The sequence below is a fragment of the Cervus canadensis genome, chromosome 16, assembly GCF_019320065.1.
Source record: "Cervus canadensis isolate Bull #8, Minnesota chromosome 16, ASM1932006v1, whole genome shotgun sequence".
Classification (NCBI taxonomy): Eukaryota; Metazoa; Chordata; class Mammalia; order Artiodactyla; family Cervidae; genus Cervus; species Cervus canadensis.
The window spans coordinates 24761245-24787716 of record NC_057401.1 but is presented as its reverse complement, the minus strand read 5'-3'; the positions used below and the strand labels follow the sequence as shown (position 1 = coordinate 24787716).

The window sequence follows — 26472 nt, the reverse complement described above, 5'->3', positions numbered from 1 at the left end:
TGTAAAAATGGCAACTTCCAATATAAAGCAAACGGAACACAAAAAACTACAAAGAAACTGAAGTTCTCTAGAAATCTAACAGCTGACCACGTAACATTTACTGAACATTCTTCTTTCTAATCATTAACCTACAAATAGGCACATGTATACTGTTACATAAATGGACCAAGCTACCTTTTTTCATTGGCCAATATATCATCTTTTAACAGGCTTTATTTTTACAGTAGTTTTAGGTTCACAGCAAAATGAGTTTAAATTACAGAAATTTCCCATATACCCTTGCCCCCACACACCCACAGCCTCCCACAGTATCAAATCCCCCCTATTGACACATCATAATTACCCAAAGTCCATGGTTTACATTAGGTGTACTCTTGATGTATAGTCTATGAGTCTGGACAAATGTATAATGACATGGATGCACAATTATGGCATAGAGTAGTTCACTGCCCAGAAACTCCTTTGAGCTACACCTGTCATCCCTCTCTCCCCACTAACCCTTCCTTGGTAACCATTGACTCTTTAAAACTCAAGGAATGCATCTTTATCATGAGGTTACTAACGAAACTGAACTGAATTTTGTGTATATACACGAAAAAGTGAAAGTGTTAGTCACTCAGTAGTTGTCTGACTCTTTGTGACCCCATGGCCTGTTGCACACCAGGCTCTTCTATCCATAGGGATTCTCCAGGCAAGAATTCTGGAGTGGGCTGCCATTTTCCCCTCTAGGGGATCTTCCCGACCCAGGGATCAAACCCAGGTCTCCCACATTGCAGGCAGATTCTTTACCATCTAAGCCACCAGGGAAGCCCTTTGTGTATATATATTCAGTAATAAACTAGTACACTGTTGATAAACATGAATTATTTCTTTTGTTTCTCTCTCATCTATAGTAGTGCAATAAATAGGCTTGCTGTATTTTTCTGCACTCATTTATGATTATTTCCTGAGGCCCTCTATACAGATGGGAAATGGCGGGGCAAAGGATATGTACTTCTTACATTTTGAGGCAAAGTGCCAGAATCTCTAGAAGGGTTATATAATAATTACTCATAGTTAACGAGACTGCCAATTTCCCTAGATCCTTCCCTGGGTTTTATCTGTCTTTGTAAAATTTTAGCATTTCTTTTTTTTAAGCTCATACTAACTTCTCTTCTTTTATCATTGACTCCAACCTGAAAGAACTGTAGAACTGCTTCATGTAGTAACATCACATGCTGGCTGAGAGACCTTCAGGTGAAAGGAGAATACTTCCTTAATGTGTCCACCAGGATTTGGAATGGGACGTTTGCAGCAGTAAGTATCAGCTTTATTTATTGGGTTTATGGATAGCAAGGAAACGTAAAGCTTCATTGTAAGTTCACACCTCTTGACAAAATTAGCCGGTGGCCCAAAGCAACCTTACCTTGGAAGGCAATATGCTTCCATCCCTTTCCAAGGCTTGCCCAACCTGGCTGTGCCTCTGAATCCCCTGAGGAGCTTGTAAAGCGTCTGCTTCTTAGACAGGCCAACCTACCACAGCAGAATCCCTGGAGTGGTGTCAGGATCCCCTCTGCTGTTTGGGGTGCGAGGGGCCACCTTCTCTGTCTGCCTCCTCATGCTCTTCCCTGACCATCTGGTCTCCTCTGCCACACCCAAATCAAAGCCTGCACATCCCAGCCTCATTCCTGACACCCCCAGATGGCTGCTGATTAATCTCAGACCACCTGGACCGACCTAAGGATCTGTCTTCCTCGAGCCAGATAAACACTCTGCTCTCCTGTTCTTACCCCTTGTCTCATGAAATCTCCAGTGTGCTTACAATTTTTTTAAAAAGTCATTTCAATCTCATGAAAAGTTCAAAGAAAGTGCCAGAACAATGTCAGGGTGTTATTCCATCAGCAAGTGTGACTTGGCAGTAGTGATATCTGCTTCCAATAGAGATTTCGGAAGCCAGAATTTCAATCTGGCTCAGAAACTGGAAGGATGGACCAAGCTCTTTAAATCTGACTACATAAGCAGCGAGTTGTTCATTTTACTAACACTGGCTCTAAGGCAAAATAAAAATTAGTCTAAAATCTCCAGGGAGCCTTGTAGCTCTAGGTGATTTTAAAATGAATAAATCAGTCCTTAAGGTGCTTACCAACTGTATCCTATTCCCTATTTTCTAACCACTTCGTGATGTCTCCAACAGACCCCATTCCCTGCTGAGGAGTTTCATGTAACATTGGAGAATTAGCTCCCTCCAAACTTGTCCCTGGAACAAAAATATAAGCAATATTCTTGGATAAAGAAATAACAGAAGAGCTGTGAAAGGCAGGGGAAATTTTGCTAGAGAAGTGGAGGAGTGAGGAGTTGGGTTTTCTGCTTGTTTGCTTGCTTTTGGTTGGTTTTCTCGTTAGTTGCTTTCCAGCCTTCAGGACGCTTCTGAACACAGTAAGAAGCAAAGCAAGCAGTTATGCCACCATCCCAGCTGCTGCAGATTGCCGCTGAGCTTTACCCATTGGATCTTGGCTCCTTGGATTTGAGGAACAAATGTTTTCATAGTAATCTTTGCCAGCTGGGAAGGAAAACCGTTGCAAATCAAAAGGCAATCGCTCCAACTCTGTAAAATGCATTTGGTTTTTCTCAAGTTTGTTTAAAGCTACATCATTTTAACTGTAAGACTTTTTAAAGTACCTTCCCAAGGTTTTCAGAAGCAGCAGTTTCATTTCTGGGAGCAAAAATTTGAAGCAGTGTTATTATTTATCCTGAAAAACACTCATAGGAATTACTGTATATCAAGGCTTATACATCTTCCTCCTCCATGAAAGGTCAAATGTTTCTCCCCACCTTGTTTTCGGCTATTTCAACAGCCAAGTGGATGTTCAGACTACCTAGGAGACCCAGTCTGAAATAGGAATCCTATTTCCTGTATTAGAGCCCATTAATATAGCACTTTTTGCCCTTTTTCTGAGGCAGTGTAAGTCAACATTTCAAAGTAATTTCATCACAAAGCGATTGCTCAGACCTCCAAATCAATGGCATGCTGGCTGCTCTTTGTAAGGAAAAGGCTGAATGTTAGCAGGTGTGACTTCCCGCTCCTGAGTATGCATGGCTCGCCCACCTCCACTCGTCAGCCGTGCAGGGGACCGTGCGCCTGTGCAAACGGCCAGACTTGGGAGGGCAGATATATCTATCGATGCTGTAAGGAAATGCTTTCACCTGTACTCCACAGGGACTATGAAGTGAGCATTCACTGAACTGTTACTGCTTTTCTAATTTAAACCATTGTCAGTACTCTTAATGTTCCCCAAATAATGTATGTTTGAGGGACCAGTGATCAGAGTTAACTTCTGCTGCAGTCTTCCATCTTGAGAAAATTAAGAAGACTAATCAGAGACTGAGCCAGTGGAAAAGAAATAAATTGCTCACTTTTTGGATATGCATTCTCTTCTTCTGGCTCCCAGATATAGTTTAGCAAATTACCTCATGAAGTATATTGAATCATGTGCCCTGGTAACCAGAAAAACTCAATCCTAGTAGCCAGAGCATGGGAAGGCAGTTCTCAAATCCAGGCATTCTATTTCGTCTCAAAATAAGCATCAGTCCCAATATTTGATTATAGAGAAAACAATTCAGCAGTAGTGCATAGCTTTTTCTGTAAGTGCATTCAGGAACACATGTAAAACTATTTCATTTTTGGAGGTTAGTAATAACATCAGCATAAAATGTATGTCCTTCCAAATGCCTGCCCCAAATCCAATATTTTTGTAGAAATACTTAAGAAATCTGAAGTTATCACTGTTATATAGTGCTGACATAAGGTTTAAGGTGTCGGCCACTGACGTGTGGTCCTCAAACAGTATTATTTTATACATGTGTACCCAGAGGAAAAACTCTCTTCTTTTTGAATCTGATTTTCTATTTCATTTTGTGACTTAGGCAAGTACAAAGTTTTCAATTTTCTCTCATGTCACAAACTTAAGTTTTTAAAAGCCTAAACTATGATCTTTCTCAGTTAAAAACTTCAGTTCTAAACCTTTGTTTTTCATCCCTGTTTTCAAGTTAAGAGTCGTCTGGAGAGTTTTAACAAGCTGATATCTAGACCCCACCCGCCAAGACTCAGTTTAATTTGCCACTGCAGGGCCCAGCCACCCACAGGGCTGAAGTTCCCGCGTGGGGTCCTGTCATAGCAGTGATTTAAGCACACAAAGATGTTTGAGTCTTCAGAGTTGGCATTTGCTCTAGTCACTTTCCACAAGGAAATAAATAATGGACATGTTGTTTTTTGCATTAACTTCTGCTAGGATAAAAATATACTCTTTATTCTTATGTTCCAGTCAACTTTCCAGACAGTACAGTTGACAGCAGCTGCAGAAATTGACACGTACAACCCTCAGATATACGTGATCGAAGAAAACACGGTCACGGTGAGTGCTCACGTCCCTCCCTGTGGGTCGTGGAGTCTGACAGGCATTCCATTTCTGACAGTTCATAGAACAGTCATTCTTCTCACCTACCTGTATATAGAACTATCTTAGTGAAACTCTCAAAGTCTAATGTTTATCATGTTGAGTTTTTTTTTTTTCTTGAAAGGCAAGGATTTATTAGGGCCCCTGCTGTAGCAGGTGGGGAGCAAGAATGAGTTAACAGATTCCCTTGCTTGCTCGCACCCTGAGAGGGGAGCTGTTTTTTCTTATATGGGGTGAGGGTAGCGGGGTGTATCCAGGGGTCGGGCTGGAGGGGTGGCTCAGATGGTTTGCCCACCCCTCTGCCAGTGCTGTGTGCAGGGGGCATGTTGAGCTTTTGACAAGGGTGTTTGCTACTCAAAAAAGCCCAGTCATGTACTTGTCCTACTCCATGTCCCCACGTTGGCAAAGTTGGATCAGACATGATGATCCCAGAGAAGGCAGGATGCAAGGGGTTCCATCTGGCTGTGGCTCCCTTCTCACTGCTTCAGCCCCAACCAGCACCTCAGCTCCTCCTTTCTGCTCATGCTTACACTAAGTAATCTACATCCTAGGCCATGAAGTCTAAGTCATGCTCATTTGAATCATACATAGTATTTCAGAGTATTTTAAGTGCTGAAGTATGCTTAATAAATAAGGCATTTATTAGAAGGCTGTTTTTTTTTAAAGTAGTACTCCTTACAAATGATACTGACACTGTATGACACATCCATTCATTAGATCTTCAGTCTAGAAAACGATAAATGCTTCTCTTGATTTAAAAAAAAAAAAAAGGTTTGGCAAAGAAACACATGTTCACAGAAAACAAAGGCTCACTGTTCCAAGAGTGAGCTGGCATGGGACAGCCTTCCTTTGCACTGGAACTCTGCTCAGAATACGCTGTGTTTAGATATAGCAGGATTTCCATGCTCAGTTAATCTGCTGGCAGAGACCTGGGCATTTTCCTCCCAATGCTTTTGTTAGGAATTGGAAGCCAGTTCAAGACTCTGCCCCCAAGGCCAGCTGGGCAGCTGGCCTCAAGTCCACTGCTGCAGCCTATGGACTTGGCTAAAATGCCAGTGACCTTGCGAACCCTGGACTCTCAGTGCCTGCGTGTAGCGCTCACAGCACTGCTGTTCCACTGCTGTCCCAACAAAAATGATTCCGCACAGCATGCTTTTCTGCTTCTAGTCTAGGGCTGTCAGCGAAGGCCCACACCCTATCTTCAGAGGCTGGAATGTGGAAAGCCAGAAATGGAGCCAAAGGAAATGTGGGATTCAAAATCAGAGTGCTATGAACTTAGCCTGAGGGGTTGGGAGAAGGAAATACTCTACATATGTTAAAAGTTCATTTCAGAAAAATGCAGTATTCAGACAATACCTGGACCTCTGCTGAAATCTTTAAGAAAGCTGCACTAAATAAATGTGTTAATGAAAAATTCAAATTAACGTCAATGAACCTTTTGGGAGATTTTTCTTTTCATGGTTTTCTCTGCTCAATACTGATAATAGAGGCTGACTACTACTTGTGTCTATAAAAAAAGTTTTTTTTAATTCAAATACTATTTTAGATAATTTTTAAAGTTTTTGGAATCCAAAGAATAAACTGACCTATCCCTATAGGTAGATGAATGATTCTTAGATTTATTTGAATTCTAAGCCTGCTTAAAAATCTGATACAAAAATCTTGTACTCATGGTTCCCTAAAGATCCATGGAGCCTGGATTAGGACGTTCTAAAATAGACAGAAGTAGGGATATAATGACCACTACACAGTGAACTATATGAATTTAGTTATTTTATTCCTAAATTTATGAAGCTTTATTTTAGTTCTTCAAAATCCAAATTAGAAGAACTATAGTCACCAAAAGACCAGACTAAAATTTAGCCCAACTCATAAATTCTTTGGTGAAACGCAGCTTATCTCTCATTGTAATTCAGTGTTAAATTCAAGTAAGTAAGTTAGGTTTTCTCCTCTCATTTGGTTCCAAAATGTAACTCTTTTAAGAATATTCTTTGTGGAGGAAATGGTTGTGATCTTTCTTCAATTAAAAAAAAAAAAAAATACAGCATTACTGTTAGAACTTACAGCAGCCATGCTGATGTTGTGGTTTAGTGGCTAAGTCACATCCGACTCTTTGCAACTCCATGGACTGTAGCCCACCAGGCTTCTCTGTTCATGGGATTCTCCAGGCAAGAATACTAAAGTGGGTTGCCATTTTCTTCTCCAGGGGATCTTCCCAACCCAGGGATTGGCAGGTGGATTCTTTACCACTGAGCCACCAGGGAAGCCCAAAGTCACAAAGACTGACAGAAAATGGACATTAAGAATCACGTGTAGCCTCAAGGGCAATTTGTCATTGAAAATGCCAGCTTGAGTCTTGAGATATTACTTCTACTTGTTAACAACTCATTATCAAATAATCTTGAGTGAGAGTAAGTGAAATCAACATTTTAGGAACCCAATACAAAATTGTTGTTTAATCACAAGGGATTTGGGTGGTTAATTTGTTGACTCCCCTCCCCAAGACTGGGCTCCAAATGCTTTCACTTGAATGGATGTCAGAAACTGAAGTTCCTATTTCATAAATGATTAAAGCATCTGAGATTGTCAGAGATGACTTACCTGCTAAGTACTGATGCAATTAAAGGAAGAAAAGGGGAAGACTTGCGTGCTTTGCCTGTATTTGCAAGCTCATTTTCTCTGGAGATTCTACTTCACAATGTTTAACTGAGGATTGCGATCATGAGGAAATCACATCCCCTTTCTAGACCATCACTTTTAAGATTAGAGGATTTAACTAGACCATCTCACTTTTTTTCCCAGTCTAAAATTAACACAATTGTTTTGTATATATACTTACAGGTTCCCCTTACGATAATGAAACCCCATGAGAAAGTTGAAGTACCAATTGGAGTGATAGTAGGAAGTGTAATCGCTGGAATCCTTTTGCTATTGGCTCTGGTTGCAATTTTATGGAAGGTAAGAACTGTTTCGTATTTTAAAATATGAGGGTCCTAAAGACCTCTGTCTTCCAATTTTCTTATCACAGAGCTGCCCTAAGTTTTATGTTGTAAGAAAAAAGGAAATGCACGTTTGTTTGCATATTCTCACTCAAGTTTTTGAAAACAATCAGTAAGGATTTTATCTCCAGTGGTCGTGACCCCTTTACCCCAACCTTCTTTCGTGCTGACCCTGAATGTTTTGTTCAGCTGCAAATAAGCAGACCCTGAGAATTTTTAACTTTATGCAATTCATTCATCTCTGGGTATCAATCTCCTCCTCGAAGGGCTGATGCCAGGTCAATATTCTGCACAGCCACCTCCCTGGAGTGCCCCGCCTCTGGGGGCGGGTGGTGGGTCTGGGTCTCATACAAAATAAACCACAAGTGGTAACATTTTCACATCATCTTACAGCTTGGATTCTTCAAAAGAAAATATGAAAAAATGACCAAAAATCCAGATGAAACTGATGAGACAACAGAACTCAACAGCTGAATCACCCAGCAGCTCCCACCGTAGTGGGAAGGGGCAGCAGTACAGCCAGGGGTTACTAGTCACATGAATGGATTTTTTTTTTTTTTTTAAATCCCAGGGTAACTTAAATAATGTAATAATGAGAACTGCAGGTCAGTTTGGAAAGAAATTGTGAGGGGATCGGGAGGGCAGGGGTACAAAGGGTAAAAGACTTATATTATATGGAGGAAAACGTGATCTTTACGCTGGCTGGTCCAGAGTTTACATTATCATGTACATTGCATCTGAAGCATGACATGTTTCCAAACTGGAGAAGTCTTAGAGAAAAATATAACCTTTGGGGGTGGGGGAACCCAATTATTTAAAACAACTATTTTTAAACAAGTGGAAGTAGTAGGTGTAGATACATCATTAGCTTGGATTTTGATACTGTTGGGGAAAAAAACAAGATCTTCAACTTTTGCTGCTTGTCCAAAGTTGCCACAGAGGACATTTTCAGTTATAATTTTGTTTATAAAGGAGGTAGAACTTGCTGTTGTCAGCCCACAACTGTTTTCCAGAGTCCTGTTTCTTGTGATGATGTGCTTGTCAAAACATGCTTGATGACTGGTAGAGCCTCCTGCAGAGGAAGTCTCTTAAGTGGCGGTGGCTTAGGGGCCTAAAGGGTTTAGAGGCCACAGCACTAACTTTTGTTTAGCATCTATAACATTTATAGTAAAATCTTGTCTGCTGGAGTCCCCGCTGGGAAGGAGGAAGACATTTCCTTTCTCCTTTAGGATGAAAACTGGCTGACCTGGCTGGTACCTTGTGAGTTTTTGAAATTTGAGTCATTGCTTTGGAATCCTTTCTGCTTCCACAATGAACCTCTCCCACATCCTGGTGCCCCCATATTCTGCAAGCCCACAGCTGCCCACCTTCCTCTCCAGGAGCCCGGAGTTTTCCACCCTCCTGGGACCTCTTGTCCAAACCTCCACTCCCAGGGCAGGGGCTCGTCCCCAAGTGTGAGGAGAAAGTCATCCGTTCCACTTCCCGCACTTGCGTGAATTACTGTATAATCCCCTTAACTTCAGGGAGCTGTTTGCAGTTATTGCTAAACATGTAAGAAAAATTAAGCCCAAGTGAACTTCTAATTGTTGATATTTCAGGCAGGGTAAACAAGGTAAAATATAAACAATCTCAGGAATTTGCAGGAAATTACAAGGAGACCTTAGAAGCTACCTAGTAAGCACCTGCTGTGCTTGTTTCTGGAGAACTTACATTTCCAGAAGAATGACTTCAACCTGGGAGTTTGCTCACTAGAGAGTCTCAGGCCCCAATTCCTGATGATCTTATTTAGTCATCGGATTGGGATGAAGCCTGATGACCTGTATTTTAACAAGCGTCCAGGTCCTTATGATGTCAACGGGCCACCATGCGGACCACCACCCGTTCCTCCTGCTGTAACTTCTTTTCTCTGTCGGCTTCTAGGTTCATCCTCTAGGAGGGCCTGAGAGAAAAAGCGCAGAGGCAAAGGCTGTGGGGACTGTTTTCTGTCAGAAAATACATACTTAACGCTTCAGACAAGTCACTCAGCCTCTGAAACTTCAGCGTCCTCATTATAAGATGGGGGAGACTGGGGTGGAGCTCAGTAGTGACACTTTCAACTTTTAAAAACCCATTGTCTGGGTTTCTTATAACACAAATAGACAATCCTCCCAGAATGTGACAGAGGTCAGGAAAACAGGCATGAGCCCGTGTGTGCCTGTGATGCTAGCGCAGGGCTGTCTGCACAGTGCCGGGATTCATTTTGCGTCTGACGAAACAAAGGGAAAAGAAACACTTAGCAATAAATTGTCAGGGGCTTATAGCAAAAACAACATGGTATTCTCTACATGTTGTAGAGCCCAATTCTTTTAACAGCTGTGTGGACTCAGACACTGTTTCATTCCAAGGATTGTTTTAAAAAAAGAATGGAGGGGAAACTGGTCATTACGTTGATAAAGACTATTTAATAAACTGGGTAACTGCTGTATATATATGTATACTAGTTCTTCAAAGTAATATGCTAAGAATTCCAGCATGCCATCCTCCTTTGCCTCTAAGCTTCCTTAGATAACACTAGACGGAGGTCATGTGCCCACAGCAGGCTGGCGAGCTCCGGCGGGCCTCACCTTAGATGAGTCGCCTTGATGGCACCGTTTCCATGAAGGAGCTGGGTTACTGCAAATAAGTCAGCCACGCGTCTGCACCATTTATCTCGCTGGGCTGGGGTCTCTCAGCCCCGGCACTACTGACACTGGGGACCAGGTAACTCCTCCCGGGGGGGGGGGGCCTGTCCCGCGCGTTGTAGGATGTCTAGCAGCATCCCTGGCCTCGGTCTACAGCTCTACCTACTAACATCAGAGGCACCCTCTCCCCCTCGTGGCAATCAAAAAATGTCTCAGACACTGGCTGACGCTTCCTGGAAGGTATAGCTGCTCCAGCTGAGAACCACTGCCCGAGAGCACGTGGCCTTAATATACAACTTCTGTTACCAGACCACAGGTCTAAGGCAGAGGCACCACTGAGGAGTATTCCCTGAGCACTTTTTAGCAAAGGTTGAATAGTCATCCAAGATATTTAAAAATTGTTAAAAAAAAAAAAAAAAAGAACAGCTCTGTATTCCTCTTCAGCCATACTTTTGTTTTAAAAGTAAGTAGAATATAGGGCTTAAAAGATGTCCTCTTAAAGTTTCCATTTCATAAATGGTATATAGACAATGTGTATAGAATGTGGTATGAATTGAGTTGCTTCATGCATGGTTGCCATACAAGCTTTATAAAATAATAAAGTAAAACAGTCTAAAGAAACTGCGTTGAAATTTGAATTTGTGCATTGTTCACTTCAGCAGCAAACTGAGAAACTCGACAGATTCCTAACTGGATGAGTTTTTATAAAATAGTGAACATTAACTGTGAAAATAAAAGTGGAAAACAATTTATCATAATCACACAAGTGATTATACTGATGGTTGTTACACAAGTAGTTATTATAAGAGGTGTAATTTTATAGTCTGTCTATTCTGATATACAGTTCTAACTTAATATATGACAATCTCATAAATTAAGATATCATAAGCATTAAACAGGATTCCTCAAACTTCGCTCCCTGGTCCATCTTTAATACAGTTTGCACATAGAAAATAATCATATACACAACTTTTAGGAGTATGCCCTCACTAATGCACACTCATTCTAATCAATTAGACTAAATATCTAGAGGTAAAAAGTATACATGGGGGCAATGTTTGAAACAAAATGTTAACTGTTTGAACCTTAAAGAATGAAAATGTAGCCATTATGTAAATATTAAAAAATGGTTTCATACCTGGTTTATTTTGGCAGATAAAGTCAAAATGTAAATGTATATGTTGCACAACTATGTTAAATTGTATATTTTTTTAAAGAAAAATTGTCTTGGATAGTTTCCTTCATACATAATGTATAAATCTTTAAGAATATTTGCTGTTTTGATTAACTGGTTTTTGTTTTTCTCTCCACCAAAAATATAAAAATGAATGTATGCATGTTTGTACATGAAGTGTCACAGTTCATTTGATTTCTAAGAAATAAATTGGAGCAATAATCAACATAAATTAGTTAAGAGCTTTTCTCCTGTTAAAGTATGAGAATCAAACAGAAGAGTATCATTCAATTGTAAACTACTCTTTACATAGCACATTACTGAATATCATTAAAATCATTTTGAAAATAAAGCTATTCACTTTGGAATTTGAACTTTATGACTTATGGACCTCACTGTATTTATCTTGTGCACTCACTGTACTTGAGAACAGTCAGTCAAGACTCAGAAGAGTGAGGATGTATCTCACCACTTACAACAGCAGTGGCCACATGGATGTTCTGCAGGCAGCAAATCGCCTTCACAGTTTAGAGACGAGGTGTAAAGTCTTGCTCCTCAGTGTGGTTGACAGGCGGGCAGCATTTGCATCACCTGGAGCCTGTTACAAAAGGGAGCTCTCAGGTGCCACGCAGACCTGAATTCCAACTGGAAGTTTAGTAAGATCACCAGATGATTTACAGTATGCTAAAGTTTGAGAAGCACCACTCTAAAGCACAACTTTTTCTAGAAAGAAATTTCTCTAGAAAGAACTATGTGCCTGAAACAGAAAAAAAGAGTCAAACTGCTGCAGCCTACACGAGCAGTCATCTCAATTTAAAAAAAAAAAATAGTAAACAAGAACGTTTACATACTCCTAAGAATTAAATATTCTGAAATGAATGTGCTCAAATTGTCAAACAAGATACATATCAGGCCCAGAGACTGGCTGTCACTGCATAGATGGTGCGCTGATGCAAACGCTGAAGGGTAGGGGTAGGTAGGGCTGCCTTTCACACCTGTGCACAAACAGCTCTGATTCCCACCAAGTGAACACCACCCCCCACGCCCCCACGCCCCCACGCCCCCCTCAATTCGGCCCATCTCAAGTCTGGTGAAGCACATGACAAAAACAGATTGCAGAACCATCACCAATAAGTGTATCTTATATGCTTCTCACATTAAAATACAACTTTGGAGAAAAAGAACATTCGTTTTTCTTTGTTCTGTCACAGTGGGTTAGGAAATGCTGCTAAAGACCTGTACGAAAGCTAGCATTCTGTACCAAATCAGAATATACTTTTATATTTCAGTATTTTAAAAATTCCTTTTATTTATTCTTTATCACCTTTGAAAAACTACACAGAGCATAAAAATAATCCTCATTCTATCGTGTGTTTATTCGCTCAGTTGTATCTGACTCTTTACAACTCCATGGACTGTAGCCCTCCAGGCTCCTCTGTCCATGGAATTTCCCAGGCAAGAACACTGGAGTGGGTTGCCATTTCCTCCTCCAGGAGATCTTCCCGACCCAGGGATCAAACCCACGTCTCTCTCGTCTCCTGCATTGGCAGGCAGATTCTTTACCACTGCACCACCTGGGGGTTCATCCTAGCATAACCCTTTAGTATTTTAAAGATAACCAATTAAAGACTGGAAACTCTCTTATTCAAAAAGAAGGGCTGATTTTCATCTGAGGACCACTCCCACCTAACTAAAAGAAAAAGCCTACTAATTCTGAAATTTTTGATTCTGTGCAAATAGAGCAAAAAGCTAATCCACTCAAGTTGCTCTTGCTATAGCCCTGGCTCTACCGCCCTCTGCTGGGTGAGCTGCCTAACTACACCACACAAATCATTTAATGTAGATCCTCAGGAACTGTAGAGACGTTACAGGACGGGAGTGAGGGAAGGAGCGGAGAAGAAAAGCTCGCTGCACCTATGCACTTCATTCGTCACGTCAGGTACTTGGACACATCTCTAAGCACTACAACTACACATCCTGTTAGGTGTGTTTAATATGAGCTTCAGTGCTTAATGGGCTTCCCTGATAGCTCAGCTGGTAAAGAATCCGCCTGCAATGCGGGACACCTGGGTTCGATCCCTGGGTTGGGAAGATCCCCTGGAGAAGGGACAGGCTACCCACTCCGGTATTCTGGCCTGGAGAATTCCATGGGCTGTATAGTCCATGGGGTTGCAAAGAGTCGGACACGACTGAGCGACTTTCACTGCACTTCACTGCTTAACACCAACAAAACTTCTGAGCACTCCTGCGTGCATGTGATGGTTAGACACTGATGATAGAGACAAGTCCCTAGTCTCAGGAAATTGATGGTCTAGTGATGGAGACAGACTAACAGATGTAGCTCATGAGACAGTGGGTAAGTGCCACTGTGAGATATAAAGTAGAACGAGGAATCCAGTTTTAGAGAGTGTAATTGGAGCAGGCTCTCTGCAGAGGTAACATTTCATCAAGGAGCAAGTGCGGAAATAAAGTTGAAGAAGCAACTGAGGGAATACCTGGAGGAAGGGCATCCTAGCAAAGGGGCAGGTGAGGACCCTTGGGGAGAGTAAGCCTGCCACAAATCACCACAGCAAAGCAGGGAGCCTGGAACAAGAGAGGAGTGAGGCGGGAGCTGGGTCATGCAGTTTGTCGGTCATGGTGAGGACAGAGGTTCTGGGATGTGATTACCTATCAGAAGGGTCAAGTAGGATGATGAAGTGACCAAAGTGGGGGAAGAAAGGGGGACTGTCACCAGGCCACACCAACAGTCCAAGAGAAATGGAGTGGTGGCTTGGATGACAGATGCAGCAGAATAAAGAAATGAGTGGATTCAAGAGACATCCAGGAATCGCTTTCCAATTGTCCAATAGGTTCATTCAAGATCTAAGATCAAGACTCAAACTTTTAACTTCTTAATCACTACTTCTCAAAACATATTGAAAGTATAGTGACTCAGCAGCAGATGTAAAGAACAAGCATAGCCACAAAACCACAACACAGTTCACTACACCTGCTGCTACTTTCACTCAAAGATAAAACTTTCACTTTTGCTACCTGTTAAAACACTTGAAACACAAGAAATCAGTTTCCTACTTCTTAAATGGACTTCCTAAGCTGTCATATAAAGCCACAGTCCCCAAGTGACTTTAAACATAACAACTTAAAGGTCAATTTTTTCAGGTTACTCTTCTCCTTAGCCAGTTAAGTCACAGACATAGAAAGGCTATGTCAGAGTGATGTCAGCTCCTTAATATTTCACCAGTTAACTTTGCCACTCCTAAGAGAAGTGGGGATCAACGACGACCCTATTCAAGTCCAGTGCGATGCACTGAAAACTGTCAGACGCTCCATCCCAATTTTAGCATGCCCCAGATTAACTCCTTACCCCGTCTGCACTGGAGACTTAAAAGCTTAATAGTAAATATAGTCTGAGTTCCTGATTTAAACAAAACCTACTTAAAATGAAGATACGATTAAAAAAAAAAAAAAAAGATGCTTAGATAATGTTTCATGTACTTTGTATCAGTTCAGTTCAGCCGCTCTGTCATGTCTGACTCTTTGCAACCCCATGGATTGCAGCACGCCAGCCTTCCCTGTCCATCAGACCACCACCAACTCCCGGAGCTTGCTCAAACTCGTGTCCATTGAGTCGGTGATGCCACCCAACTATCTCATCTTCTGTCATCCCCTTCTGCTCCTGACTTCAATCTTTCCCAGCATCAGGGTCTTTTCCAATGAGTCAGTTCTTTTTATAATTACTATCAGTGAAGATCCTCTAAAGAAATTGAGTAGAAAAATTCCAAAATCCACATAGACCGCATATGAACATATACTCTAAGTCCCCTCCAAAGGAACCTTCAAGTTGCAGTCTTTTGAGGATGCAAAAGTGAGGTCTTCAGTGACTCAGTGACCCTCAGTGAGAAGCTAGAGCTGTATCTGCAGGACGACTTCACGGAACTCCAGGCTGTACAACAGGAGGAGCTCAGTAATGAAGACCTGCTGGAACTGGAGGGAGGAGAGAGACAGAGAGGAAGCAGCAGTAACTGAAGGACCGAGGAAATTCACGATGCAGGAAAAGGCAAGGGCTCTTCTTTATCTGAGGAGGCACTGTCAGCTTTTGAAGCACAAGACCTGAACACAGAACGGTACACAAAGGCTGCAGTAGCCGTTCAGAATGCAATCCAGTGCTACCATGCCATCTACAATGAGAAAAAGAGAGCTACGACTCAGGCATCACTGGATCCTTTTTTCAAGAAGGTAGATAATTCTATCTGCAGCCAGCAAGGAACCAGAACCTGTGCCGTCAACATCAGGTGTGAGTGAAACTGCAGCTTGCCCTCCGTCTCCTGTTGCTGACGATCCTTCAGCTCTGCCATCTCCCACTTCCTCTCCTTCCTCCAGTCAGTAACTCTTCTTATCTGTTCACTGGATGCCAGCTCCTGTTGACCAGCTCTTATACTGTACTACTGGACTTTTTTGGGCTTCCCTGGTATCTCAGACAATAAAGAATCTGCCTGTAATGCAAGAGACCCGGATTCGATCCCTAGGTCGGGAAGATCCCCTGGAGAAGAGAAAAGCAACCCACTCCAGTATTCTTGTCTGGAGAATCCCATGGACAGAGGAGCCTGGCAGGCTACAGTCCATGGGGTCACAGGGAGTCGGACAGGACTGAGTGACTAAGCACACATACAATATCAAAAAAAAAAAAAAAAAAAACCAATCAAAAAATGGATGAGACCCTCATACAGACATTTTTCCAAAGACGACATACAGATAGGTAAAAGGCACATGAAAAGATGCTCAACACCACTAATTATTAGAGAAATGCAAATCAAGACCACAATGAGGTACCAGCTTACACTGGTCAAAATGGTTATCATCAATCAGCCTACAAATAAATACTGAAGAGAATGTGGAGAAAAAGGAATCCTCACACATTGTTGGTGGTAATGTAAACTGGTGAAACCACTATGGAAAACAGTTTGGAGGTTCCTTAAAAAACTAAAAATAAAACCACCTTATGATCAAGTAATTCTACTGCTGGGTATATATCTGGAAAACATGAAAACTCTAAATTTGAAAAGATGCATGCACCCAGTGTTCATAGCAGCACTATTTATAACAGCCAAGACACGAAAGCAACTCAACAGATGACTCGCTTAAGATGAGACACACACACACTGGCATATTACTCACCACACAGAAACTGTCCTTTGCGACAACATGAATGGAATATTATGCTTCGTGAAAAAAGTCAGAGAAAGACAAATGCTGTATGATATCACTTATGTATGGAATCTAAAAAATAATACAAATGAATCCAAATATAAACAGAAACACTAAGAAAATAAACTTATGGTTACCAAAAGGGAGAGGATGAGGGGGAAGGACAAGTTAGGAATGTGGACTTAACAGATACAAACTACTACACATAAAACAGATAAGCAACAAAGATTTACTGTGCAGCATAGGAAATTATGCCAAAATCTTCCAATAACTTATAATGGAATATAATCTGCAAAATAACCCCAGATCATTATGCTGTACACCTAAAACTAACCAAATATTGCAAATCACACTTCAGTTTAAAAAAAAAAAAAAAGAACTATGTGGAAATTATATCCTAAGATCTATCAAGGTAGTATATGGGTCAACCAAACAAAAACTGGACCATTATTTAGAATAAGATTTTGCAGAAAACATAACTTTATTCATGACTTCACTAACAACAACACTGCTTAAGCTAAAAAGATATCTGAAAATGCTTTACTAAATAATCACATAATTTTCCTTCTTAAATTGGTTGTGAGTACAATCTTATAACTAACATTAAAACACAAACCACCATTGCTAGTTTGTCTTGTTTGACAATTTTATGCTCATTTATATACTGATACAATACAAATAACAAAATACAGTAAGCATTATGATAAGATTATACTAGATTCTGAAATAGAAGAAATCCTCATATTATGAAATATCTTAGGTATCATCAGGCTACCCCAGTGGCTCGGTGGTAAGGAACCTGCCTCCCAGTGCAGGAGATGTGGGTTCAATCCCTGGGACGGGAAGAGTCCCTGGAGAAGGAAATGGCAACCCACTCAAGTGTACTTATCTGGGAAATCCCATGGACAGAGAAGCCTGGTGGGCTACAGCTGATAGGGTCTCAAAGAGTTGGACACAAATGAAGTGACTGAGCATGCATGCATCATCACTGAGTTTTTAAAAACAAGAAAATATTGCTTTAAACCTTTAAAATCATGTTTCTTTACTTATTTTTAAAATACATAAATTCTAAAAATATATCAAGAGTATCTGATAAGGACTTTTTATAACTTTCAGTTCTGCCAACATTCCCAAAATGCATCCCTGATAACAATATCGCTGGGCATAGGGGCAGGGGGGTGGGGACAGGGTGCCGGGGGCAGGAGGGAGACGGGGGGCGGGGGGGGGGGCATCCTGAGCTAGTCACTGATGAGGGTCACTGATGAGGGGCGACCCCTCAGTGTGAGTCAAATTACAACTGGGACTCACTCACAGAACTGTTTGTCCACCACAGGCATCATTCCTCGCATTCAAATCATTCTTCCATTTTCCCCCTAAAGTCTTTCTTTCCTCTGTCTCTAGTTCCCATATAAGCCCTCGTCCTAAACACTCATTTATTTTGCTTTCTTTTCTCCTCTCTTTTGTTCCACTGGTATAACATAAGAGATCAGCTTCATTAAACCATCTTCTAGAGAAGAAGAATGGAAATATGATCAAAGATAAGAATTTACCAAGTTTAAATTTTAGGGCTCTAAAAACCTAAGTGGCTTAATCACTGGTTGTCCAAAAGCATTCTTTGTTTCTTTTCCAAGATGATGATGATTCTTCATAGATTTCCTAAAAAAACAGAACCATAACCAGAATTCAAAAGAGAGCATTTTAATAAATGCAAATACACTGGAATGAACAAATGAATATCACAACTATTTAAATGTGCTCTTCTTTTAACAATCCAATGGACATTTGCATAAGGCATTGAGAGCAAACACATAAACAAACATGCTTCCTACACTCAAAGATTCAGTCCAGTAGGAGAAACAACAGACAAGAAGCCTTAACAAGGCAAGGTGCCAACATCGAAAGGAATAAACTACTAATTCTACTTGGGACTATGATGGGCAATAGCCTGGGCAAGGTTTTGTAGGGAAGATGGAAGGTCTTTAAATATTTTGTTCTATCAGGCACACCTACTACCTTCCACATTTCTAAACATGCTTTTCCAAAGGCAGAAGGGGTGTTTCCATTAGCTTTGAAATTAAAGAGACCACCACAGAGGTACCTAAACAGGTCTGAGTTACAGGTAGGTGACCACGGCTCTGTAAGTGCCTGCCCTACCCACCCGCCCACCACTTGCCTACATCACAGATAATCTCAAAGCACAGGCTGGAACCAGAACCAGACTAGAATTTAGACAATTTGGGGACAGAAGAGGAATAAGAATATATCACTTTCTCTTCTCTAATTGGATTCTATGGGGTTGGCCACAGAGTTCAGGTTTTTCCATTTTATGGACACCCTCTCACCTTCTACAGAGAAGCAAACAGAAAGCCCAGCTAGTCCTCAATATCCCATCTCCTGCTCTCTCATCTACTGTGTCAGCTGGCTGGCTATTCTTTCCTCCTAGGTAAAGAAAGCTCTTTCAGCCAGGCTCACAATTCATTCTGGAACGCTCTTTCTACCTTGCTCTCTCCAGGGGCCTGTCTCATGGTCTATCAAAAATGGTGGCAGCCTTGCTCACAGCCAAGCAACCAGATACCTGAGCTTCACTAAGACAAAATTCTTTTCACACATGCTATCTTCTAGTTCTTAAGTATCCCCTTATAACAATGGGTTTCAGTTTTGATTCAGAAAATATGGGTCACTAAATTTCATAAGCGCTGGTTCAGAGTCCAATTAGCTCATCTCAGCACTGACTGAAGCAGGAGGCTCCTAGGAAGGACTCGCCCTCTGGTCCTTCACCCTGAGCCCTGATCTACTGGGCAGTGAATGCATTCCTCAGCTTTGTGATCAGCCACAATGCCATGGGCAATTCGAGGCTCTCAAGTGTAAATACATGTGTCTAAGAGTTCTGAATGGTCCCACTGTTGAGGTAACTAAACCAGGGGAGAAATCAGGGAGCTGGGCCTTTTCATCTCTTCAGGATGCTCTAAGATGGGCTTGATGTATGGACCAAAAACAAGCTAGACTTTCAAACTTAGGTTTTTAAATCCACTCTGCATTTTCTCCACAGAGGCAATATCCCTTTCCGCCCCCCCGCCCCCCCCGCCCCGAAATGAAGGCTTTCTAGGAGAAGGTTCTTTTGCCTTGAGAAATCTCTATTTTAGCCATTGCCTAAATAGCCATGCATGATTCCTGCTCTCCAAAGGAAAGACCCTCTAACTCAAGGGAATTCAATTCCAAGGGATACTACTGCATATATGAGCCACTGGAACATTCCAGACTAGGAATTCTAACTGTTACCACTTGCTGAGGTCTTCTCCCAGTCATGCATTATTTGAGGCATGTATTTTTCATGCTTGGAAAGAAGATTATTACATAAACACCCTATGTCATAGATAAAACAAGATTCTATAAAGTCAGGGAAGGCCCATAAATATAAATACTCTATGTATTCTTTTCCTTTGTTCTTTAATTTAAAAATTTCTAAGAAAAAAATCATGTCCAGAGAGAAAGGTAGGTATTTTCCTAACTTACCTTTTTCCATATGGGCACCCTGGCTTTTAAAGCATCAATGGCATAGCTCACAGCTTCAAGGGATGCAGCCCTATGGGCTGAGGACACAGCAATGATAACGCTTGCTTCTGTCACTGGAACCAAGCTTTAACAAGATGAAGACAAAAATTCATCATCTCCTCTGAAGCTGCATGTTAAAGAATCAACACATGGGAAAAAAAAAAAAATTCCACTGAAATCCAGCAAAATTCCTAGAACTAAATATCTGAGCATCAGTGGTAAAGAATGGTAAAGGCTCAGTGGTAAAGAAACTGCTTGCCAAAGTAGGAGACACAGGAGAAGAGGGGTTCAATTCCTGGGTTGGGAAGATCCCCTGGAACAGGAAATGGCAAACCACTCCAGTATTCTTGCCTGGAGAATCCCCACGGACAGAGGAGCCTGGTGGGCTACAGTCCACGGGGTCGCAAAGAGTCAGATCCAACTGAAGCCACCTAGCACAGCACACAGAACTAAATATTCAGAATTTTACCCGAACACCCCATTTAGTTAGAAAACAGGAGTTCATCTCAGTTGCATTTAGCAGAAGCCAAAGCTGTGACCAATTTGTTAGCATGTATCCACTCCATTTATTTGATGGGCACCAAGAAAGGGACCTCACTGATTCAACAAGTATCTCACTCAAACAAACAAGGCACAGTGTCAGGTAATGTCTAGAAATACAAAGTAATCGCATGATCAATATAACATAGAATTTAAAATATTAAATAGCAATAAACAGTAAATAACAGAATTGATAACATTATTAAAAAACATAGCTGTCAATGACAAAGTAATAACTAATAGATGATAGATTTAGTCCCATTGCTGGGTTCTTTACAAAACCTGGAATTCCACTCTTCTTAGAGATACAAAAAGATAAACTAATTTCATGACCTCAAGAGGCTTTCACATCAAAAAATCTCAGACTGTCATATAAACAAAGTCCAGACTACAAAACCGTTCTTTAAGTGTCTCCTGGCCTTTAGCACACATCAGCACAGGCTGCTGGGCACAGAGCCTACGAGTCTTACACATTTGGACTTTGTTACAGCATCAGCTACTCTCCAAATGCTGGGAGGGACTGGGGCAGGAGGAGAAGGGGACGACAGAGGATGAGATGGTTGGATGGCATCACCAACTCGATGGACAGGGGTTTGAGTAAACTCCGGGAGTTGGTGATGGACAGGGAGGCCTGGCCTGCTGGGATTCATGGGGTCACAAAGAGTCCTAGAGGACTAAGCGACTCAACTGAACTGAACTCTCCAAATGTTACAATATAACAAGCAGCCCTTAAAGGCACAGTCCGCCAGAATGATACATGAACCTCCCTCTCAGGGTAATACAGGATGCCAGTGAAAGATCTCAGAATCAGAATTAGTACAAAGGTGGAAAACAACTACACTTAAACTTTTAAATTGATAAAGGAAATCATACCCAAGTCGATGAAACACTGCTATGTGTTTGACTGGCCATTTCTGTCTAATGTCACTACAAATTTTTCTGATCTCATTTTCTGCCATTGGTAGATATGCTTCATACTCTAAGCTAATGACTTTTTTCCCTTCGAAATTATTCCTTGTAGTCCCTAAAAAAAAAAAAAAAAAAAAAAAATTACAAAATAAGGCTTCTCCTTACAATTGAAATAGCCACACTAATTTAAAAAAAGCAGGGGGAGGGGGTTATTTTTGAATAGCACACCAGTTTGTGTAAAAATTACTTTGAAATTTTCTAAACATAAAGACTTGATTAGAAAATCAAAACATAATTATCACAAAGATGAAGAAATAAAATGACACTGATTAGCCAGGTTTACTGAAAACACTAAAAAGACAAACCAGTATATCTCCCCTTTCTAAGAATTAAGATTCGACACTTAAAAGGAAAACATCATGTTCCCAGGATTATCATTAAGTTATTATCGTCACCATTTTTTCCCTTCAATATCTGGAAACACAGAATTCTCTATTAATAATGACTTTTATTCTACTTTTCTTTTTTTTGCCTTTAAACATAGGTTAATTTAAAGATTACTAAAGCAAACAAGAACTAAAAATTTCTAGTCACCACCATGGGTAATCTCGGCTTACTGCTCAGGATCTTAAAATCCTGACTATTAACACTTGAATAGAAGAAACAGTTGCTAACTTCAACCATCTCGTACAGTCAATATACGCTATGAAAATTAAAACTCACCTACAAATAGGGATATTGCGCCACAGAGTGGAGAAATCACCAGCTGTGAGGCTTCATCTACTGAAAGTTTCTCAGGTGTGAATTTTATTATATCTTTAGATTTCTCTTCAACTTCATTCATATCTTTTCTAGAAATAAGATATTACTAAACCTTAATATGGAGAAGGAAATGGCAACCCACTCCAGTATTCTTGCCTAGAGAATCCCGTGGACAGAGGAGCCTGGTGGGCTGCTATCCAGAGGGTCGCATAGAGTCAGGCACTACTGAAGCAACTCAGTATGCATAGCAAACCTTAATATAGGTACTAGAGTCAAAACACCCAATTTATCGGCTGTATTTCAATTTATATTTTTTTCTATATTAGATATGTTGAGTCACTCAATCATGTCCAACTCTTTGTGACTCTTAGATGTTAGGAGGCATGATTTGAAATCTGATGATAAAAATAAGTATAAAATTTTAGCTGGACTCAGTAATTTACAAATACCCCTAATAAATCAAGCATGTTATAAGAAGTTTACCATTAACATCATCACTTAAAAGGTAATCTATCTCATAGGCTGAAATATCCCCCATTCTAGAACTGCTACTCTTACCTCCTTCATCCACAGGCTTATCACCTCTAAACCACTAGGTTACCAAGCAGTACACTCAGTACTGGCTTTTTCTTTATCCAAAAAGGAGAGCAAGCAGAAATGATGGCGACTCCACAGGAACTGGGTTCATTTCATAATCAGGCACAACCCAGTTAAGTAACTGAGGAAACAAGGGAATGAACTGAAGGCCTATTCATCAGATGCTATAGGTCCTTTGCCATATATTTCATTTCATCCATCAAGGATCTATTACATACTTACTAAATTTCAGAGATTGGATATAGGCCAGGGGACAAAAGACCTGGCTCCTGCACTCGGGGCACTTATGCTGGAGGAGGAACAAAGCAATAAATAGGAATTACAAACAGGGATAACTTATGGAAACAAACAGGGTTCTGAGACATAGCGTGGGGGCTGGGGAAGAGGTATTTATGAGGGTATTTATGATCATACTACTGAAGAGAAAAAAAAAACCAAACTACTGGATTATTCTGATGCTACCAGATTTCAGGACGTTTCAACCTCCTACACATGCCAGCTGAGTTTTTTCCACTTTTTCTTGCAATATGATACAGGTAATCCAAACATCTATGAACTTCAGACCACACTGAGTTCCCATAACTTGATTCTGTAAGAATACAGATTCTAAAACTGCATTTAAGAAATCTTGCCAAACACACTCAAATAATACACACTGCTGCTGAGTATCTTCCTAGTCTTCTCAAAGGACAGCTCTAATCATCACATACACACACACACACACACACCCACCCCTTCAATGGCAGGCCATTGTTTTCTGAATAAATTCCAAACTCAAAAAGTAGCATTCTTCTATAACCATGGTGGTGATATGGTGGCCACAGTTTTCAAATAAAATTGAGATACATATCTAACAAAGAATTGTATTTTTTCTAAATAGAAGATCTTGCCAGGTGACTTGCTTTGCAGTATTTATTCTTCACTTTTTGGGGGACTGCCCTCCAGGAGAGTGGAGAGAAAAAATGATCGAAAAGAAATAGACATCCACGGCTTGTTCTTTTCTTTAATGCAACCAAAGTTTTGCCGTCTAGGATGATACTAACTCTTGACTTTGAAATAAAACCACTATCAAATTAAGAAAGTTTTTTTTCATTCCTAACTTACAATTAGGGATGACTATTAATTTCTACATTATTTATTTCTCAGTTCACAAATTAAGGCTCATTCTGCTTGCCTCTCCACATTATACTAAGCAAGCTTCTTACACATTATCATACTGAGACATGGACTACATTTTTATGTCGTGGAAAGATGACATGGGTCCTAGAGCCACTTGCAATACAATTATAACAATAAAGTTGTCTTTATATACCTGGAAAATGGCAAGCTTTTTTTTTCCCTTAGGAAGAGAAATATTCTTACTTTTCAGCTACACAATTTTTCTACATTTCTCTGTACTGAGGAAAGCTATTATCCAGTATTAATAAACATTATTTGTGGAAAAGTACCCAGAAAGTCCAATAATCTGACTTCAAATGTTGGCTCTGCCACTTATTGTCATGTGATCATGACAAGTTTTTTTAACTTCTTGGAATTTCAGTTTTCCCTTCTTCAAAATAGGAATATTAAAACACCAGTGTCTGGCACTGTGCCCAACACAAAATAAAAGCTCAACTGAATCATGTTAAATCAGTAGAGTGAACATACCAAAATGACATTCAACTGCAAAGATGACAGGCATTTGTAAGTCCACCTGCACCAATGAAGAGCTGGTGCAGGCAGTCTTACAGAGTATAAAGTAAACAATACACAGGTTATTATCTGTATGATCCTGCTCCACAACACTGGTTAAGAAAGAAACTCTCTCACATACCCAGGTGGCTCAAAAGTACTACCCTCCACTAATGGGAGGGATAATGGCAATTTCATCTCCTGATTGAAGCAGGAGGAGCTGATCTCCAAGCTCGACATATTCTTGACGAACAGCAAATATCACCTGATTTCTGACATCAGCCAATCTGAAGGGCAAAAAGTATAATTAGACCCATCAATGCTGTTAGATCCTAAATCTCCTCAGCTGCAATTAAAATTACATAAATACTATTTTATGAAGCATCCTCTACAAAATGACTAATTAAACTCACTCATATTTTGCAAAGAAAGTATATATCCACTGAAGAACATACTTATTCACCATGAAGAACGGAGTAAATTGCTAACAACTCTTTACTGGATGTTGGGTGTCTTAGTCAATTAAAGAAACAAAACAAACAAACAAAAAAACCACACTAAACTGGAGACAACATTCAGACCAAGTAAAAAAAAAAAAGAAACATTTATCAGTGCATGCCCTCCCCAGGAGCTTTCCATCTAAGGAAACAAGTATATTAAGTATACCCTGTAAGGTTCCAAAATACCAAGTGCCTCTGCCAGGTATTGATACAAGGTTAAAGGTAAAGTAGGACAGAGGCCCAACCACTTCCATTGATTATCAGGGCACTTTAAGAACTTAAAAAGATATGAAATCAAGAAGGAATAGTTTTCTTTTGGAACATACATTGTGGACTGTCTGCTACACAGCACTAAAGCTTCAAGTTAAACATCTACAAGGATTCAAGTGACACTTAGTATTCCTGGAACACATTCAGGTAAGCCAATTTTATGTTTTGTTCCAAAGAAGACTCATCTGAGGTAGGAACAAGAGCAGTAAAATTAGACAAGTTTCAAGAGCCAGAAAAAAATAAATCAAATATTGCAAAAATGCAAATTCAGCAGCAGCTGACGTTTCTTAGCTTTCATTTTTCTTTCAATCTTAAAAATTTCTATCTTGAGCTCTCTAAAGAAGGGGTGGGACATAAAAATTTAAAGCACACATTTTAACAGAATTTGTAACAATTTCATTTAATGCTATAAAAATACAAAATCTAAATTTTCAGTATTTTGTAAATTATAAAAGCTAATATAGTCATGTCTCTTTGGGAGTATCCCAGCTCACTGTGTTTTTTAAGTAAAATATCAAACCTTTCTTAAGAATCTGTTTATTTTTAAATACTATAATCTAAGTTTTCAGAAAAAATACAGCTAATGATACTTTTGACATTAAACATAGAAATCAACATTAACTTCTTACTTTTATCATTTACTCATGCATTTTTAAATATAAAAAAGTGCTTATCATATACATTCTACAAATTTTTAAGTACCCTGGATGGCGTGTTTCTATCTCATTCCACAGCTGCAATGCTTTTATTTCTTGCGGCACAGAAATGGTCTCTGAGCGAATTCCTGCTATTTCAGCACTTTTTGCAAAATACAACACTTCCACCTGAAAAGAAAGAAAACGTATTTAACAGTAACAATTCATAGCCCTTTCCTGACTCTCAACGCGGGGTTTTGTTTTCCAAATGCATTAATCAAAGACACTTTTCATAAGTTAGAGAAAATTAAAGTGCCCATAAAAATTTCAGTATATCCACAAACTCAAATTTTGAAAAAAATTTAGGCTTTAAGTACAATTTAGGCTAACTTCCAGATGCTTTTTAGTTTTATAAATATACGCATGGCACGACTAAACCTCTAACAACATCTTCTTAGAAACCATGAAGTTGGCCTTTAATTTACATAAAATTATAGCACCTTTTATAAACACTTAGGCAGTGAACAAATGTCTGAGTCAAGAGATGACTTACACAAATAAATGA

General features: G+C 40.1%; 2 protein-coding genes across 4 annotated transcripts in view; one reads left to right on the top strand and one right to left on the bottom strand.

The window, feature by feature from the left end:
* ITGA2 (integrin subunit alpha 2) overlaps positions 1–8068 on the top strand; it is a 105373-nt gene extending 97305 nt beyond the window's left edge. The window contains exons 27-30 of the mRNA XM_043488539.1: positions 1183–1296; positions 4302–4391; positions 7275–7391; positions 7826–8068. Of these exons, the coding sequence (XP_043344474.1) occupies positions 1183–1296; positions 4302–4391; positions 7275–7391; positions 7826–7906 (402 nt within the window). The 3' untranslated portion in view covers positions 7907–8068. The remainder of the gene's footprint in view (positions 1–1182; positions 1297–4301; positions 4392–7274; positions 7392–7825) is intronic.
* Positions 8069–10437: 2369 nt separating this feature from the next.
* Positions 10438–26096, bottom strand: MOCS2 (molybdenum cofactor synthesis 2). 3 transcript variants are annotated; one of them, XR_006273349.1, is made up of 8 exons: positions 25975–26096; positions 24645–24789; positions 22196–22323; positions 21437–21587; positions 19985–20108; positions 18022–18127; positions 16442–16543; positions 10438–11864 (listed from the first exon to the last, which is right to left on the bottom strand). XR_006273349.1 is itself a non-coding variant. In XM_043488540.1 (7 exons), exons 2-6 carry the CDS (start codon positions 24740–24742, stop codon positions 18059–18061), a joined length of 570 nt encoding a protein of 189 aa, XP_043344475.1. In that variant the 5' UTR covers positions 24743–24789; positions 25975–26096; the 3' UTR covers positions 10438–11864; positions 18022–18058. The 3 variants fall into 3 exon arrangements, 1 of the variants encoding a protein (XP_043344475.1); XR_006273350.1 differs by having other exon boundaries at positions 16442–16485; XM_043488540.1 differs by lacking the exon at positions 16442–16543.
* Between the last annotated feature and the right edge of the window lie 376 nt (positions 26097–26472).

Bases quoted from the DNA above. Each gene is read 5' to 3' on its own strand.
- MOCS2 (XM_043488540.1), bottom strand. From the start codon at position 24,742: ATGTCGAGCTTGGAGATCAGCTCCTCCTGCTTCAATCAGGAGATGAAA. The intron at 21,588-22,195 runs GTGAGTTTTAAT...TTTTTTTTTTAG, and splicing joins CGCAATATCCCTATTTGTAG to GGACTACAAGGAATAATTTC. The intron at 20,109-21,436 runs GTATGATTTCCT...ATCTTGTTAAAG, and splicing joins GCAGTGTTTCATCGACTTGG to CTTGGTTCCAGTGACAGAAG.